Source organism: Furipterus horrens, unplaced genomic scaffold (assembly GCF_987537825.1).
Source record: "Furipterus horrens unplaced genomic scaffold, mFurHor1.1.pri manual_scaffold_4, whole genome shotgun sequence".
Taxonomy (NCBI): Eukaryota; Metazoa; Chordata; class Mammalia; order Chiroptera; family Furipteridae; genus Furipterus; species Furipterus horrens.
The window spans coordinates 34988086-35008385 of NW_028327174.1; the positions used below are offsets into that span (position 1 = coordinate 34988086).

The 20300-nt window shown below is 38.0% G+C and overlaps 1 protein-coding gene across 3 annotated transcripts in view; it reads right to left on the reverse strand.

Annotated features, from left to right (window-relative positions):
• The window catches only part of BCAT1 (branched chain amino acid transaminase 1), a 92481-nt gene that overhangs the window by 42702 nt on the left and 29479 nt on the right, over positions 1-20300 (reverse strand). For all 3 annotated transcript variants that reach the window (XM_090272926.1, XM_090272928.1, XM_090272927.1), the window contains exons 3-4: positions 8198-8398; positions 652-762 (exon numbers count right to left, since the gene is read on the reverse strand). In XM_090272926.1, the coding sequence (XP_090129052.1) occupies positions 652-762; positions 8198-8398 (312 nt within the window). The remainder of the gene's footprint in view (positions 1-651; positions 763-8197; positions 8399-20300) is intronic.

A 20300-nucleotide genomic window follows, 5' to 3' on the forward strand; every position in this document is an offset into this window, starting at 1 on the left:
TTCAGGATATGGAAAAGAAGGAAAAGACTTTAATTTCAGAAAGGTGGCCTGGTCACATCTCAGGGAATGGAAGTAGTCTACCTCACCTCCACGTACCTGTGGATCTTAACATCTAAATTTAACCCACCTTATAATGAACTTTGCTCCATGACAATGGCATAGCTGGGATCCGATAGCCATGAGAAACCATTTGTATATATGTATTTTTTAAAATAAAACTTGGGGTAAAATGTCAAAATAATTAATTAAATAACTGTATATCTGCTAGTGTCTAAAGCAATTAGGCAAAATATCCCCCACATACCTGCGTGGCACATCATGTTTTCCATTTTCAGTGTTATAATTTCACAGTCTTTAAATTTTATTTACTTTAGTTTGAAGCGTGTTTTTATTCCTTATCCTTTTATCTCCCACATACACATTCATTCCCCACAAACATTCTTAGAAATAGATTGTGGAATTGCCAAATGGTATTGGTTACTTCCTTACATTTTTTCCTCTCACTAATTACAAAGTAAAGCAGACATAACTTCAGTGCTCATATGGCTTGTATTGAATATGTAAGCATTCTGAAATGATTTCTTTGCTGGTAAACTCACAGTGAGCCATTATATCAAGAGAAACACAAAGGAAATCCCTAAATTTACATACCGGCAAAGTTGCTCTCAGAGCAGATTGGTGCATTCTATCCATGTTGAGGTTTGGCCGAAAGAGTCGAATTTTATTATCTACTCCTCGAAATGCTTTCATTCCTTCAAACAACTGAAGATAAAAGAGAGATAAATCTTAGAGGTTAACTAAATGAAAACAGTCCTTGTATTCAAAAGAATGACTTGTCTCTCAGTGCTCATCTCCTTCATCCTATAAAGACCTCAACCAGAGATCCCTAAATCTAGAAATACAAACAGTTGACAGACTGGTTACAGTAACTGGAATAGAAAGAAGTCATTGTATTACCAAAACCTGGTGGGGAATCAAGTTATCCTGTGCTTAGGCAGAGCCATACTTTTATGAGGATTGGAAGAAAAACATCCCCAACCTCACAATGTGGACTAACTGCCTAGGAAGCAGAGGTGGAGGCCAAAGGGCCCAGTGGAGCATCTCAAAGTGTCCATAGATCTTTTCATCTAACCCGACTCATTCAAACTTTGGATAGTGGATAATGTAGAAGTGACCAGAGCTGCTTCAGTCCCCAGAACCATAGAAACCAAGCAGGTCCAGACTGCACTATGTCAGGCCTACGTCACCTTGCTCAGAGTGCTGCTCCAGCCAAACCACTGCACAGGGTGTGAAAAGACCAAGAAGAATGTTCTGGCAGATACAGTGGAGAGAAAAATCAGTGATTTTAGTGAGAAATTTTAGCACAGGCTCTCTAGGTAATCAACAGAACAGCAGGCTAAAGATATGACAGATTTGAAAAAGAACAAACTAACCTAGTGGGCAAATTAAACCCGGCCCACACCACCTGCAGAATGCATGATTTTTTCACGTTTTCCCCTGGAAGATAAGCCAGAAATCAATATCAGAACTGTAACTAGAAAATGTCCACATTTTGGAAAAGAAGAAACCCATTACAAAATAAAGCGTGAGTCAAAAAGGAAAAATAATGGAAACGAGAAAATATGTTAGACTGAATGATAATGAAAAGTAGAGCGGTTAGGAAGCTTATAGTCTTAAAGCTTACATGAGAAAAGAGAAAATATATAAGTCATGTAGCATGATTAAATAGCACAAAATTCAATGTTGTAAGAGCAAATATATGAGTAATTAATTAAATATAATCAGAGTAAAGCATCAGTTCAAAGAGAAGGTTGTCTAGAGACAGACTCATAGATAGAGAGCAGGCTTACGGCTGTTGGGGAAGGGGGTGTTTGTCGGCTGTTGGCTTGGTGGGGGTATGGAAGGATTGTGAAGAAAAGAAAAAAAGAAAAAAATTCATGAACATAGATAACTGTGTGGTAGGGAGAGGTGAGGGAGAGTATGGGGGGATAAATGGTGATGAAAGGAGACTTGGCTTGGGGTGGCGAACACACAACACAGTATACAGATGATGTGTTGCAGAGTTATACACCTGAAACTTGTAATGATTTTGTTAACCAGGGCCACGCCAATAAATTCAATAAAAATGAAATAAAGTAAAATAAAGAAACTCAGCCATTACAACAAGCTACTTTTTATTCAGTTCACCCTTCCTCATGGATTTACAATTTAAGTTTACTGATAAAACATACGAAGTTTCTTCATATTTAAATCATAAAAAGTAAACCATGTTTGTAATATTTTGGAAAGGTTATGGTTGCCAGATTGGACTCAGCTCATAACATCTGAAAAATATCTGAAACAAAGAGATACAGAAATCAATATATCATAGAAATAGCAGGTGGGCCAAAAATTTTATTTAGCTTTTTCCATAAGATGGCTCTAGCAGGGCTTGGTTGTCTTTAACTTCATCTGAAACAATTTTGTTAGATTGTATTATGAGAGCTGCCATATCAGCATGTATTAAAAAAAAAATAGTCAAAACTGGTGAATTTTTGTGTAGCCATTTTAATATTGAAGATGGAAGAAAATAAGCAACACTTTCAGCATATTATGCTTTATCATTTCAAGAAAGGTAGAAAAGCAACTGAAATGCAAAAAAAAAAATTTGTGCAGTGTATGGAGAAGGTGCTGTGACTGATCAAATGGGTCAGAAGTGGTTTGTGAAGTTTCGTGCTGGAGATTTCGAGCTCCATGGTTGGGTAGACCAGTTGAAGTTGAAAGCAATCAAATGAAGACATTAATTGAGAACAATCAACATTATACCACATGGGAGGTAGCTGACATACCCAAAATATCAAAAATCAATAAAGTTATTGATGAAAATGAAAACGTGTCTTTTATGGGAAAAACTAAATGGATTTTTTGGCCAACCCAATACTTTCTAACATAGAGCTGGTGGGTGCAAGTAGTAGAATAAAAAGTCCTCGATATTTAATGCATAGCGTAATAATTATAAACAATACTATAAACTTCAAAGTCGCTAAGAAACTAGATATTGATTTTTCCCATCACAACAAAGAAATGATAATTATGGGACATGATAGAGGAATTAGCTAAGGCTACAGTGGCAATCATACTACAATATATAAATATATCAAAACAATACATTGTACACCTTAAACTTATAGAATGTTATATGTCAATTACAACTAAAAAAAAAGCTGGTGGAGTTATATTACTAAACACAAAATAAAATAGGTAACTACATAACATTTCATTTACTTCACAACTTTAAAATTATATGCCTTTGATGTAGGTTCAAATAGATGTAAAGATTATATGATAATATCGAGTAATGTAGATGCAAAATACACAAACAAATAACACAGAATGGCTAATCTGAATTTATGCCTGGAATAGAGGTTGGTGTAACATTAGAAAATCAGTTAATCAAATTCATATTTAGTTTATGTGAAAAAAAAACTATATGATATCATTAGATGTAGTAAATGCATCTGATAAAATTAAACATTTATTTATAATTTTTTAAAAGTTTCTTAGGTAATTAAGAAAAAAGGGAGTTTCCTTACTTGACAAAGGGTATCTAAAATAAACTTGCAGGAAACATACTTAATAGTAAAATTTAAAGCTTGCTCTTTCAGATTGGGAACATCATAAATTGTCTGCTGTGACTACCTTAATTCAATTTTCTACAGCCAGTAAAATAAAATGCATTCAGTTTAAAGAAGAAAAAAATAAAACTGTCATAGATCATGAAACACAGAAAAAATTAAGTATCTAGAAAAAAAACTGACACAATCTCTTGAAATTATTTGTTTAGACAATGTGGCCAGATGCAAAATTATACTCCCTGTGTCAGAGCAGCAGTTCAAAACAATATTATTCATGATAAAATTAAAAGAAATACTAAGCTGGGAAAGATATAGCAAAAAAGTGAAAGACCCATAAGAAAAATACAAAAATTTGCCAAGTCATTAAAGACCTAGCTAGTTGTAGAAAGTAATCCCATGCTTGCAGATAGAAAGACTTGAATATGATAAAGATGCCAATTCCTCCCAAACTAACTTATATATTCAATGCAATTCAAATGAAAATCAAGTCAGGGCATTTTATTTCCTTTTAATAAACTGAATTATGAGATTTGATTGACTTGTAAATTGAATCCAAAAGTTATATGGAAAAGCAAATGACCAAGAATATCTAAGGCACTGCTGAAGAGCTAAATAGAAAGACTTGTCCTATGATTTGGAGATTAAGACAGTGTGGTGTCCGTGCAGGTAAATAAGTAGAACACTGAAACAGAACAGAGACACAGATAGACAAGACAATGGAACAAAAATGAAAATACAGAAGTAGACCCAAGCGTACATGACAGAGGAGCTATAACAATGTTAGGAGGGAAAAGAACACTCTTTTCACATGGTGCTGAGTCAGTGGGTATCTGTAGCAAAAAATAATGGAAGAGGGGGGAGAAAGAATAAGAAAAAAAAATCAGTAGGGGGGAAGGGGGAGGGAGAGAAGGGGGATAAGTAAGGAAAGGGTATAGTCAAGGAACGTATATGAATGACTCATGGACATGGACAACGGGGAGGGATATAATTGTGGGAGAAGGGATGGGCTGGGAGGGGGGAGCAATGGGGGAAAAATGGGACAACTGTAATTGAATAACCAAAAAATAAAATTAAAAAATAAATAAAAAAAAGAAAAAATAAATCAGACCCTACTTTTTACTTATGAGGTTTTTCTATCAATATTTACCATATTAGAAATTAGAAGTGAGAAGTTTATTATATTAAGTTTATATGAAAAATCATGACATGTTAACATATTTTAATGAAAAAATACCTCTATTTTCCGAACAAATTAGTGTGAAGTATGGCAATGTTTTCAGTTATCACAAATCTTTTGTGTTTGGCTTGACTGAAGACAACTGGATTCTGATACCTGCTCCTGCATTCAATTTCTTGCAATACATTGTTTGGTTGAAGCACATGCACAAAAGAAAACCCGATCTCAAATAGACATGTAGTTGAGACAGGGAGAGGTATTTCTGATAGTCTTCTCAGAGAATTATGGATTGTCTTCTCTAATACCCTTCTAAATTTGCCAAGTGATGGTTCCTTAAAGGTCAGTTGTAATGTAGAATCTGAAACCATATCAATGATGTGTTTGCACCATGCTAATTTATTAAAATCCAATGGTCTATCAGTCAGGTTTCAGAACCAGTAGGAAATACATATAACATTAACAGATTTATTTGAAGAAATTGGCAGATGCAATGGTGGAAGCTAAGTGAGTCCAACTTCTGTAGGCTAGGAAGACAGAGAGAGAAGATCACAAGCAGGCTGGGCCCCCAGGTGTGAGCTGTAGCTCATCTACATGGGCTCAGGAAGGGAAACTGAGGAAAAGAGTTGCACACACAGGTCTAGCTGCTGTGTGGAGTCTCTTCCCTCATGAAGTTCTGGGGTCAGGCTCACCCAAAATAATTTCCCTTTTGATGAACTGTAAATGAAACATTTAAAGACTTAAATGATGTCTGACAAATTCCTTTACCAGAGCAACTAGACTGGCATTTGACTGAACAACAAAATGGCCACTGCTCCCTTCCGTCCTCTGCCGATGGTGAGAGAATGTTGTTGTCCATTCTCTTTTTTTAATCCTCACCTGAACATATGTTTATTGATTTCAGAGAGGGAGTGGTGGAGAGTGAATGAGAGAACAAGAAAGAAACATCAATATGAGAAAGAAACAAAAGGTGTACAGGACGATGCTCCAATCCGACTGAGCCACCCAGGCTGGGTTATAAAAACAAACAGAAAAAGAAAAAGAAAAAAGAAAAGAAGAAGAAAGGTAGCCAGGTCAGCTCACAATGCAAAACGACCTCACAACTACTTCTCCTTGAGATAACTATAGTACTTCAGTATGCAGAAGTGTTTTATGCCAAGTTGCTATTTTGTCGCATCAAATGCTAAAATAAAATAACTGGCCTTTGTGACAATAGAATATGGTAGAAGTAATACTGTGATTTTAAGGCGAAGTCATAAAAAGCACAGAACTTCTATCAGGGCTCAGTTACTTGTGACACACAGTTTTGGAGTTCAAGTCACAGAGTATAGTCTAGCTATTCTAAGGACACCATGCTGAACAGGCCACATGGACACAGAGCAATGCCAAAAAGCCCCAGCTTTTCAGCCACCATCTCTTTGAGTTTCAGCAGACATGTGAGTCAGAAAGCTTTTGAGCCAACTCCAATCTCAGCCACTATCTGATAGCAACCACATAAAAGACAACAAACAGGAACAACCAGTCATCCTAGTCAACCCCCAGAGTCATGAATAAGATTAAATGATAGTTGCTGTTTCAAGCTATTAATTTTGTTACACTGGAATAGATAACTAATGTAATAATATACAACACAGTTCTTAATGCAAAGCAGTCCCTGTGTTTATATTATGCAAGGAACCCTAATAATACCGATTTCAGTTTTTATTTAACAACAGCTAACAGCAGTTGAAGATTTTAAAAAAACTATCCTGGTCATGAGAACTCTAGACTGACAAAACTAATCAACTCATTTATGTAGATTTCCTGTGACTTTTAAAAACCAATAGCCATCAAAATATTTTTTAACGTTCAAAATTGACATTAATACTTTTTCATTCACTTCCCATAAGCCAGTAGTCTCAAAATGTAGTTCCAGGACTATTAACACGATATGGGAACTTGTTAGAAATCAGAATCTCTGAGGGTGGAGCCAGGTGATTCTGATGAAAGCTGTTTGTTTGAGAATCTCTGCCCTAGGCCTTGCCAGATTCCTTCTTTCAAGTTCATAAGCACCTGACTTCAGTCACTCTTCATAGTAAGCAATGACATAGACAAGGGCGGCTATCATTGTTATTTTATAAAAGCACTCATCCAAGTTGGTACAGTGAAGACCCACAGATGGGAATGGAAGCTTAGACTTCTATATTCAACATTTAGTGGAACATTGGGGCAGCGAATATGTTCCCAATTATTTGAAGTTATAATTTTGAACAAGTTCACTGAACAGGCCTTTTTGTAATTTTAGTGTATACATTCAAGGTAATATCACAGGGAGTAGGAGCTTGGCATTTGAACTCTGACTCCTCTCTTAATGTTGTATAATTTTGAGCAGGAAAGTTGACTTTTCTGAATCTGCTTCTATAACAGACAATAGTGCTTTAACTGTTAATAATAATAGCTAATAACTGAACTCTCATTATGCACCAGATATGGCTCTATAGACTTAAATGAATCACCTTACCTTATTCTTATAATAACACTATGAGATAGGCATTATCATAACCTTAATATCATGGGTAAAGAAACTGGAAGCAAGCAGTGATTAAATGTTTCCCAAATCATAGAGCTCCTTATGGAGCAAAGGAGACAGACTTTGAGCCCAGAAAATATGAATCCAGAATCATAGGTTTTCTCACTTAAAATAGTAAAGTACCCAGTACAGGATGCATTTCAGGAATTCAATTTAAAAAAAAGTAATGTTATAATTATTGTTATGAATACTTACTAACTTCTATCTTTTAGTCTCTTAATAGGTAGACTCTTGTTTATTTCCAGCATCCCAATATTCTGGGAAAGATGTCCAACACATTAAAAATAAGTAAAATAAAATTAGGGTCAAGGGAATGGGGACTATATTGTGTATTTGAGTGTGAATCCTGAGAAGGACCAGAGAAACATCTCTAAATATTTAATTTTTATGCTTATAAGTATTCCACTCATGCCTAAAGGATGACAGTTAATTATATGTCCCTTAACATGCATAACTATACATTATTGCTGATCATAAAAACATGCAGGTAGTATTAAAATCTAACCATAGTATTGTACTCATTGGCCTCTCCTCAATTATTAGAAAATCTGAGAAGATAGGTGATATACTAAATATTGAAAGCACAGGCTTTTTGATTTCTAATATTCTTACCAACTGTCCTTCCTATTGGCTCCAAATAATTTTTTATTGACATTATAGAAAATGCAAAATTACCTAAAACATTAATTCTTAAGACTTACCTGCAATGGGACTATGTAGGGAACATTTTAAAGACATTTATTACTTCCTTGAGTAGATGCGATAAAGTCCCAGCTGCCCAAAAACTATAACAGCAATGAAGAACAATCGCATCACCATCCTTCATCGCTACGCACTTACCTCCACTGCATAGTGCAAGGCCGAAGAGCCAGGATGCAATGTCAAGTTTTGAAAAGGCTTAATATGTGGTTTCTCCCAGCCAAACTCTGAGGACCACTCAATTGTCAACATGTGATCCGTGAAAACGGTTCCAAAAACCACATTATTTGGGTCTGGTTTCTCCTTTAAAGTGGTGGCTGGTGTGATTATTAGATCTTTAGCCTGGGGAAGAAATATCAGCATCATTAAAGAAAAGTAACTGAATATCTACTGGCTACAGATAAAGAGGGTTAGAAAAATAAAATAAAATTTAAGTCCTTGGCTATTAAAAACTGAAATCACTTGACTCTTTTTTTCTATCCCCAAAACTTATTTAACTTATAGCTGGAACGGTGTCCCTTTTGACTACCTTCACCCATTTCCTTCTCCATTACCCCCATTTGACTTATAAATGTTGGCAACTAACTCAGAAATTTAACACTATGTGAGCCAAACAAATCATGCCTGCATTCAGAACTTAGCCTGTTGTTTGAAATCTCGGCAAGGTACACTGCCTAATCAATATCAGAACCAAAATTCAGTGATATTTAGAAACAGGGACAAAAACAGCAGATGGGGTAAAATGATGCAGAAAGGAGAACACACACCCCCTTTGTTACCATCCTAGGGCTCATGTTGAGCACTTGGCAAAGAAGGAGTGTCTTCTGTAATAAATGCAGCAACATCAGTTATAACTTATTAAAATAAAAAGAATGCCATTAAGAATTGAACATCTCGGTGATGGTTATACTTCAACCCCCTCAAAAATTTTTGGATAAGCCTTAAACCTCCCTGGGAAACTGTACAAGCAGTGAGCAGAGTGAAGCAACTGTTTTCTTCTTTGAACACAGAGAAATAGAGAATGAACACCAACATATTAATCCTCTGTTCGGTGCCGAGGAAACAATGAACAAAGGGAGCTCATACTGAGAGAAGGAAAAACGGAGTAATAGGAAATAACCTCACAGAGCAGCATTTCACCAACACTCCACATGGCCAGCTTGCTCATTACAAATGACCAAGCACGTAAACATACAAATCACAGATAGTACCATCACTAACTTTTCAATACCCAAGAATGCAGACAAAAACCACAGGTGAAGGAGGTTGGGGGCCAGTTATAAAACAATATTAACTAGGCACAGGTTCAACCTGTCAAGAAGTTATAAGGAAGGTCAAACTCCACTTCTTTAAATACACAAAAGTACCCATCTACCACCCCTACCCCCAAAATCAAATACAGAACTTAACTTTTTATATCATCAGCTTTTATTATTTTCAAATGATCTGATTACTTCTGATTAATTTCACTGTATTACAGCTGCCTTATCATTTGGTATATTATAAATGATAATGAGTTTTACTTTTAGAATAATATTCAGGCTGAAATGTATTATTCTGAAACCACATTCCTTCCCACTTCCTAGAGATGACCTCCGTTAACAAATTCATTGCAAATTTTCCTACATTTTCTTCTCATTGTTGTTACTTTCAAGGCCATTTATCATTCCCACATTCTCACAACCCTTGGTGTCCTACATTAGTCATTGAACTGAGACACTTGTCCTTTCAAGTATTTCTTCAATATGTCTGAGTCCTCAATTTCTACTACCCCCTCAGTAGCAAATACCGTGTTTTTCCCCTGTTCAATGTCCATAAACAGTTAAATGGCTACAGATTCAAGTCCAAATATTTTAGCCCAACAAACTTTTTTCAATTCTACCTCTCACTAATAAGTCTTTTACTTACTATTTATCAATGCATTCAACTGCAAGTAAATAAAAAAATAATAGGGAGTTGGCTTTCTCACATAACAAGTCTGGAGGAGGCAGGCCTGGCAATATTCTGGAACATCAAAGTTCTATGATTTTCTTGGCCTTCTCTTCAGGGTCAATAAAAGTCTGCGGTAGCCATAGCTTCAGTTTTAATGATCTAACCAAAGTCCCTGGCCAGATGACTCAGCTGGTTGGAGCATCATTCCCATATATCGAAAGGCTGATTCCTATCAGGGTGTGTACAGAGGCAACCAATAGATGTTTCTCTCTCTCTCTCTCTTTTGCCCTCTCAGGTGAGGATTTAAAGAAAAGAGAAAAGAAAAGAGAAAAGAGAAGAAAGGAAACATTGGAGGACAATACCAAACTTATCTGTTCCTTTTAATCACAAAGTAGAATTTTACCAGATCTCCCCTTATGCCTCACTGGTTAGAACTGTGTCAGATGGCTCTCTAGATACAAGGAAGGTGAGGAGCGCAAGGTTGTCACCTAGGGCTGGTCAGTGAGCTGCAAACAAAAATCCAGGTTCTGTAACAAGGAACAAGAGGAGCTGTAGTTGGGGTACACCTTAGCCCAAGCCCAGTGCCAGAAAACAGTACAGTCCTTCAGCATTCTTGTTTACATACCTTTGTCTAACATGGAAGGAAAGACAGCAGGACTAAAACTTGAGTATAGAAGACCCCACCCCAGACATTTCTTCTCTCTGCCATTTCCTCCACCTATAAAACGGGACATGTGATGTCTCCAGTTTATCCAAACTCTCTTCTTTCTTCCTCCAGCAGTGAGTGTGGGAGCTATAGCACCCCATCTGGCTCAGTCAGCTGCTGTAGTATCCTCAGCTTCCGAACGACCTAGGACTTACTTTACTTACAGTTCATACAACCCCTCCACATAGACAGCTCATGCTCCAGAAAGCTTGGTTTGGCTCATCTAAAATCCTTTCAATTAATGGGAACAATTGGGAAATGGGAGCCATGTTTCTTTATTGTGTTGGCCTAACTCTTATTTAGCATAGTAACTATTATACACATCACTTATGTTTGATTAATTCAGTTCTAAATTTCACAGACCTTGGATTGAGCTTCATGGTTTGGATACTGACATAACAGACTGCTACAGTTTTTGTTTTTAAAAAACAAACTGGTACTTGCTATATTTCATAAAAGAGCTTCTTGTTTTTATTTTTACAAACCTTGAAAGAACCAACGTTAAAAATGATCATGGGAGAGAGGTAAGATGGCGGAGGAGTGAGGAGAGGTTGCGGTTTTAGGCTCCGGAGACCCGTCTGCAGTTTGGTCTAATTGCAGACAGAACATCTCAGTGAGCAGCTGGACATTGGCGGGAGTTGAGCCAAGGCACTGCTGGATTAGAGAAAATCCATCTGGGAACAACCTGTTTAGTGAGGATAGCGGAGAAAAAGGGGACGAAACGGGATTCCTGACTGGGGCGGCTGCCCGAGCTGTGGCGGGAAGCACACAAAGGATTTTTGGCGACCACAGGCTACCCCAGAGAGGAGTCAGGCGGAGAGCGGATCTCTGCCCGCTGGCAGAGACGGGACTCGACCAAGTGGCATTGGCGCTGAAGGACAGGAGACAGCGTGCTGCCGGGCAAGTGAGAACATAATTCTCCTTTATATTTTTCTCTAGTGGACGGTGGAGAGGGGAGGAAAGTTTGGGTGTGGTAGGCCGTTCTGGAGGAGCCCAGGCGCAGGGGCGCGCTAATCCACTCCTCAACCCTACCCTTGGGTCGCGGGGGCGCACATAGGGAAGTGCTCTCATTCACTGGCCCAGGCGCGCGGGGCCGTGAGTCCAGGCGTCCCTCGGACACTCCCCAACGGACATAAGATCAGTGCCCCAACGGGCACAGGGTGGGCCCACTGAACACGCAGAGGACTGTGCACAGACACCCCTAGACAGCTCCCGTGGGCGCAGGGCCCTAGGCCGGAAAGCAGACCACTAGCGCAGGCTCTGTTTGTGCCCACCCAGACGGGTGAGGGAACGGGGCGGCTGCAGCACGGGAACAGCGAGAGGCGGCGACCCACGGACGCTCGATTCCACTGAGCGCAAGTGTCCCTGGCCCTGCCCTAAGAGCCGAGAGACCAACTCCCGGAGCTCGGCTCAGCGGGACTGAGGGCACGGGGCAGCGCGCGAGCGCGAAAACACCTCAGCCTGGGGTCAGTGGGAGCTCTCGGGCCGCCTGTGCGGGCAGGGTCACCTCGGCGCAAACGGGGAACCGCCGCGGCCCAGCGAAGGCGGGAGCCAATCCCGGGGAAAGCGCTCGGGCCACCCGCGCGGGCAGGGACACCTCGGCGCGAACGGGGAACCGCCGCGGCCCAGCGAAGGCGGGAGCCAATCCCGGGGAAAGCGCTCGGGCCGCCCGCGCGGGCAGGGACACCTCGGCGCGAACGGGGAACCGCCGCGGCCCAGCGAAGGCGGGAGCCAATCCCGGGGAAAGCGCTCGGGCCGCCCGCGCGGACAGAGACACCTTGGCACGAACGGGGAACCACCGCGGCCCGACAGCAGTGGGCTCCAACCCCGGGGCAAACTCTCGGGCCGTCCGAGCGCGCAGGGGCACCTCAACTGGCTACAGCGGGCAGCAAGGTAGCGCGCAGTGCCGGCAACCGGGTGCGCACACCAGTCCGGCAAAAGAACAAGAACCTCTGACCTCCCACACTAGACCAGCTGCGGACCCAGAAAAAGAAGGCAACACACCAAGGCTAAAACGGAGTAAAAACATCGTTTGTTTTTTTTTTTTTTCTTTCCAAATTTTTTCTCCCTTGTTCTTTCTTTCTTCTTAATAATTTCTTTTCTTTCCTTCTTTCTTTATTCTTTTCCTGGGGTTTTTTTTGGGGGGGTTTTGGGGTGTATATATATATATATATATTTTTTTTTTTTTTGGTTCAATTTTTTTTTCTCTCTCTTTTTTCTTTCTTTCTTCTGTATTCTTTCTTTTCTATCTTTCTTTGTTCCTTTCTTGGTTACCTTTGGGGGTTTTTTTGGGGGGGTTTTGGGGGGTATATATATATATATATATTTTTTTTTTGGTTCAATTTTTTTTCTCTCTCTCTTTTTTCTTTCTTTCTTCTGTATTCTTTCTTTTCTATCTTTCTTTGTTCCTTTCTTGCTTACCTTTGGGGTTTTTTTTTGGGGGGGTTGTGGTAAATTTTTTATTTTCTTCTCTTTCTCTCTTTCTTCTTTTCTTTCTTCTATTTTCTTGGGGATTTTTTGGGGGGGTGTTTTTCATCCACCTCTTCCAATAATAACAAACTTTATCTCTAACGTGTTGCATATAACCTCTCCTTCTCATCCTTTCTCTTTAATAGTGGTTTATTCGTTTGTGTGTCTAGCTTAGCCCCCCTATTACTTTAAATAATACAATATAATTACTATATAAACCCAAATACAATACAATCCCACTTTCTTACTATACTAAGTATTTTTCTATCCTTTTCTTCTATTTTTCTTAACATACAATGTAAATATTACTAACTGGCTTGCACAGTCTCAACTATTATTAATCTATCAACCCCTCTATCAAAAATTATATTTTTCCTCCCCAAAAACAACTCGTATCTATTCTTCTTATAGTATAAAAGCTCAAATCTCTTTACATTTATATTAATACGGGCTAGTTGGCTAACGATAGCAGGATAGAGTGGGGGATACTTTCTGAGGGTGTGGGTCTCCTGCCTGGGCTGTGTGTTTATGTCTTTAACAGCATATCCACAAAAGAACTCAAGACAAAGCAGATAGAGTGACTCTCAACCAAGTAGCCAGAAGGAAGATCCTATCAAAGAACATCTGAAATATAACCGAACAGCATAAACAAACGACATAAAGGGTAACTCAAGACCATCAGGCTCAGGATATCAAAGAGACTGCACCACTGAAACTCCCAGACCTTCGATAAAGAATATTACACCACAAAGGAGGGAAGTCAAAGCAGACTACCCCCCCAATAAATAAATAAATAAATAAATAAATAAATAAATAAATAAATAATAACAAAAAGAATCCAACATGGTAAGACGCAAAAATAACCCCTCAATGAAAAGAAAAGAGGAATCCTCAGAAAGAGAGATAGACGAAATAGACATAGCCCAAATGTCAGACATGGAATTCAAAACAATGGTGGTAAAGAAGCTCAATATACTCGACATCCTTAAAATCAACTATGACAACCTTCAAGGAAGTTACCAGCAGCTCCAAGAAAATTACAGGGAACTTGCAGAGAACTACACCAGCATAAAAAAAGACATAGAAATCGTTAACAAGAACCAGGAAGAACTTAAGAATACAATCTCTGAACTGAAAAACACAGTAGAATCAGTCAAAAGCAGACTAAACGAAGCAGAAGATCGGATTAGTGAGTTAGAAGATAATGTAGAGAAAAACTCCCAGACAATACAGCAAAATGAAAAACGATTGAAAAAATATGAACAAGATGTAAGGGAATTACAGGATAGCATTAGGAAAAATAATTTAAGGATCATCGGAATACGAGAGGAAGAAGAAAAGGAACATGGAATTGAAAATCTGATAGGAGAAATAGTGACAGAAAATTTTCCGAACCTGATGAGAGGAAAAGCTATGCAAGTCCAAGAAGCACTGAGAGTTCCAATCAAGAGGAACCCCCAAAAACCCACTCCAAGGCACATCATAGTTAAAATGGCAACATTCCAAGACAAAGAGAGAATCCTAAAAGCAGCAAGAGAAAAGCAGCAAATAACATATAAGGGAGCTCCGATAAGGCTATCAACTGATTTCTCAACAGAAACATTACAAGCCAGAAGGGAATGGTCAAAAATATTTCAAGCAATGAAAAACAAAGGCCTACAACCAAGAATACTCTACCCAGCAAGGCTCTCATTCAAAATAGAAGGAGAAATAAGGAGTTTCTCAGACAAAGGAAGACTGAAAGAATACATCTCCACCAAACCAGCATTGCAAGAGATGCTAAAGGGACTGTTCTAAGAAAAAAGAAGGAAAAAACAAGAGAGGAGAGGAACAGAGGTACAAAGGGAAATGAATAAATACACGTCAATAATAACCTTAAATGTAAATGGATTAAATGCTCCAATTAAAAGACATAGGGTAACGGAATGGATCAGAAAACAGGACCCACATATTTGCTGTCTACAAGAAACACACCTCAAAACAAAAGATTTACACAGACTGAAAGTAAAGGGATATAAAAAAATATTCCAAGCAAACGGACCGGAAAAAAAAGCCGGGGTAGCAGTTCTCATATCAGACAAAATGGATTTTAAAGCAAGGACAATAAAAAGAGACAAAGAAGGACATTTCATAATACTTAAAGGAACAATCCATCAAGAAGATATGACTTTGATAAACATATATGCACCCAACATAGGAGCACCCAAATACATAAAGCAAATACTAGAAGACCACAAAAAGGATATCAACAACAACACACTCATAGTAGGGGACTTCAACACTCCATTATCAACAATAGACAGATCATCAAAGCAAAGAAACACCAAGGATATACAGGCATTGAACAACACACTAAACCACATGGATCTAACTGATATATATAGAACTTTTCACCCCAAAGAAGCAAAATATACATTCTTTTCAAGTGCACATGGGACATTTTCAAAGATAGACCACATGATAGGTCACAAAACAAGCCTCAACAAATTCAAGAAAATTGAAATCATATCAAGCATCTTTTCAGATCACAATGCCTTGAAACTAGAAATCAACCTCAGAGGAAAAAATCAAAGACACCCAAACTCATGGAGATTGAATAACATGCTATTAAATAATGAATGGGTTAACAATGACATCAAAGAAGCAATCAAGAAATTTCTAGAAACTAATGATAATGAGCACACAACAACCCAAAACCTGTGGGACACAGCAAAAGCAGTCCTGAGAGGGAAGTTTATAGCAATACAGGCATATCTGAAAAGGCTAGAAGAATCTCAAATAAAAAACCTAACCACAATGCTACAAGAACTAGAACAACAACAACAAACAAAGCCTAGGGCAAGAAGAAGGAATGAAATCATCAAGATCAGAGCAGAACTAAATGACATAGAGACTAAACAAACAATCCAAAAGATCAACGAAACTAGGAGCTGGTTCTTCGAAAAAATCAACAAAATCGACAAGCCTCTAGCCAGTCTAATCAAGAAAAAAAGAGAGAGGACACAAATAAACAAAATCAGAAATGAAAGAGGAGAAATCACGACTGATACCTCAGAAATACAAATGATAGTTAGAAATTACTTCAGACAACTGTATGACAAGAAATTTGACAATCTAGAAGAAATGGACAAATTTCTAGAAACATACAACCTTCCAAAACTGAATCAAGAAGAAGTGGAAAGTCTCAACAGACCAATAACAAAGAAGGAAATTGAAACAGTAATCCAAAATCTCCCGGCACACAAAAGCCCTGGACCGGATGGCTTCACAGGCGAATTCTACAAAACATTCAGGGAAGAACTAACTCCTATCCTCCTCAAACTGTTCCAAAAAATCCAAGAAGAAGGGAAAATCCCAAACTCTTTCTATGAAGCCAGTATTATCCTAATCCCCAAACCAGGTCAAGACACAACAAAGAAAGAAAACTACAGGCCAATATCACTGATGAACATCGATGCTAAAATCCTCAATAAAATATTGGCAAACAGGATCCAGCAACACATCAAAAAGATCATACATCATGATCAAGTGGGCTTCATTCCAGGGATGCAAGGATGGTTTAATATTCGCAAATCAATAAATATAATACATCACCTAAACAGAATGAAAGACAAAAATCACATGATCATATCAATAGATGCAGAAAAAGCATTTGATAAAGTTCAACACCCATTTATGATGAAAACACTCAGCAAAATGGGAATAAAGGGAGCATATCTTAACATAATTAAGGCTATATATGAGAAGCCTGAGGCCAACATCATACTCAATGGACAAAAACTGAAAGCATTCCCCCTGAACTCAGGAACGAGACAAGGTTGTCCACTCTCTCCACTCCTTTTCAACATAGTGTTGGAAGTCCTAGCCACAGCAATCAGACAAGAAAAAGAAATAAAAGGAATCCAAATTGGGAAAGAGGAAGTGAAACTTTCATTATATGCAGATGATATGATAGTATACCTAGAAAATCCTATAAACTCCACTAAAAGACTACTCAATATAATAAGTGAATTTGGCAAAATCGCAGGGTACAAAATAAATATACAGAAATCCAAGGCATTTCTGTACACCAACAATAAAATAGCAGAGACAGAGACAAAAAAGAAAATACCATTTACTATAGCAACAAGAAAAATAAAGTACCTAGGAGTAAACTTAACCAAAGAGATTAAAGACCTGTACTCTGAAAATTATATAACATTGAAGAAAGAAATTAAGGAAGAAACAAATAAATGGAAGCAAATACCATGTTCTTGGATGGGAAGAATCAACATCATCAAAATGGCCATACTACCCAAAGCAATTTACAAATTCAATGCAATCCCTATTAAAATACCAATGACATATTTCACAGACCTAGAACAAATACTCCATAAATTCATATGGAACCAAAAAAGCCCCCGAATAGCAAAAGCAATCTTGAGACAGAAGAACACAGCAGGAGGAATCACAACACCAGATATCAAACAATACTACAAAGCCACTGTAATCAAAACAGTATGGTACTGGCATAAGAACAGACATATAGATCAGTGGAACAGAATAGAGAGTCCAGAAATAAACCCAGGCCTCTATGGTCAACTAATCTTTGATAAAGGAGGAAGGAACATAAAATGGAGTGAGAAGAGCCTCTTTAACAAATGGTGCTGGGAGAACTGGATAGGGACCTGCAAAAAAATGAAACTAGACCACCAACTTACACCACACACGAGAATAAACTCAAGATGGATCAAAGACTTAAATGTAAGCCGTGACACCATAAAAGTCCTAGAGGAAAACATAGGCAAGAAAATATCAGATATCTCACGTAACAATCTCTTCACGGATACATCTCCTAAAGCAAGAGAAATAAAGGAAAAAATAAATAAATGGGATTACATCAAACTGAAGAGTTTCTGCTCAGCAAAAGAAAACATCAGCAAAATGAAAAGGAAACCAACCATATGGGAAAACATATTTGCCAATGACATCACAGACAGGGGACTGATTTCCAAAATATATAAAGAGCTGATACGACTCAACATCAAGAAAACAAACAACCCAATTAAAAAATGGGCAAGGGACCTGAACAAACACTTCTCCGAAGAGGACATACAGAAGGTCCATAGACACATGAAAAAATGCTCAACATCATTAGCCATCAGGGAGATGCAAATAAAAACCACAATGAGATACCACCTTACACCAGTCAGAATGGCCATCATCAACAAATCAACAAGCAACAAGTGCTGGCGAGGATGTGGAGAAACGGGAACCCTACTGCACTGTTGGTGGGAATGCAGACTGGTGCAGCCACTATGGAGAACAGTATGGAATTACCTCAAAAGATTAAAAATGGAACTGCCTTTTGAACCAGCGACTCCACTACTAGGATTATACCCGAAGAATCTTGAAACACCAATTCAAAAGAACTTATGCACTCCTATGTTCATAGCAGCACTGTTTACAATAGCTAAGTGCTGGAAACAACCTAAGTGCCCATCTGTAGATGAGTGGATCAAAAAACTGTGGTACATTTACACAATGGAATACTATGTAGCAGAAAGAAAGAAGGAACTCCTACCATTTGCAACAATATGGATGGAACTAGAGAGAATTATGCTTAGTGAAATAAGCCAGGCAAAGAAAGAAAAATACCATATGATATCACCTAATACAGGAAACTAAAGAACAACACAAACAAAGGAACTAAATAGAACAAAGAGCAGAATAGAAGTCAATAGGGGGGAGGGGAGAGGGAGAGAAGGGGGATAAGTAAGGGAAGGGTTTAATTAAAGAGCCTGTATAAAAGACTCATGGACATAGACAACGGGGAGGGATATGATTGCGGGAGAGGGGGTGGGCTGGGTGGGGGAGAGAAATTGGGGGAAAAGGGGATAACTGTAATTGAAAAACCAAAATAAAAAAAAAAATAAAAATAAAGAAATAAAATATTTAAAAAAAAACTAGTCGCTGATACTTAAGTATTTCAAAGCCAAAATCTTCTTTGAGGACCTCCTGAAAGTTTTCAGCTTTTTTAAAAATAAAGCTTATCAGAGAAGAGGGTGAACAAGAAAAAAAAAAAAAAAAAAAAAAAAAAAATGATCATGGCCCAGTATATAATTTTTACTTTTCTGAACACTCTCCTTAAAATACTTGTGGGCTAACCATAGTGAGGCAAGACCCAGAGAGATTAACTTAGTCAATATCAAAGCAGATATAATGAATAAGGTGCTTTTATGCTCAATTTAGTGTTCTTGCAATAAGAACTTGCTAATACTAGGTAATGTTCTAGAAATTGAATATAAATGATTACATTACCAGGTACTAGTTCTGTTTTAGTAAACCACTACATTCTTTTGTAAGGCATGCAATTTCTTAATGATGTGAATAGCAACCCTCTAACTTTCTGATTTGTATATAAGGATTGACCTATATGCAGTTTTTCAGAGTAATGTACTATTTGGTGGCTTTGGAATGTCATCAAAAACTTCAATAGTCCTTTATTTGAGAAAATTCCTTTAATTCTAGAAACTAAAATTAACAGCTGTTATCCTGAGTTCAAAGAGAAATTACCTAACACTAATAAATTTAAACAATTAGGTGGTGCAGTTGAAGAAAGTGGAAAAGTAAACAATATTAACTAAAATTGTGTCATTGGTTTTGAGTAGGTATAAAATGCAGTTCTACAAAAAAAATCATTGGCATAGAAGAAACAAATTTTATAAACAATTTTAATGAGTGTTTTTTTAAAACCAATTTCTTTTTCTATATTTCCTTTCCAAAGAAGGAAAAAAGTAACTATTTGTAAAATGATACTTTCTTCTGCATAATTAATCTGTCTCCTTCCAATGCACCATATTCCCCAATGACTTCAAGTCAGAATGTTTTATATCACAGGCTCGCTTGTGGAAGAATTTGGAAGGCCACCATGACCGGATTGTGAAATGACAAGAAATATTGACAAAAACAGGGCATATTAAAAAAACAACAATTTCCTAATTCAAAACACATGTCTGCATAACCATTTGCTCTGAAATAGGGAAGCCGGTAGCAGGCTAGCACGACCGAGTTGAGAGCACCTGAGGACTGTGTTAGCCGACATTCAGGCAAGAGCTTCTGCTCAGCACACGTAATATTGCATCTGCTAGTCTCTGT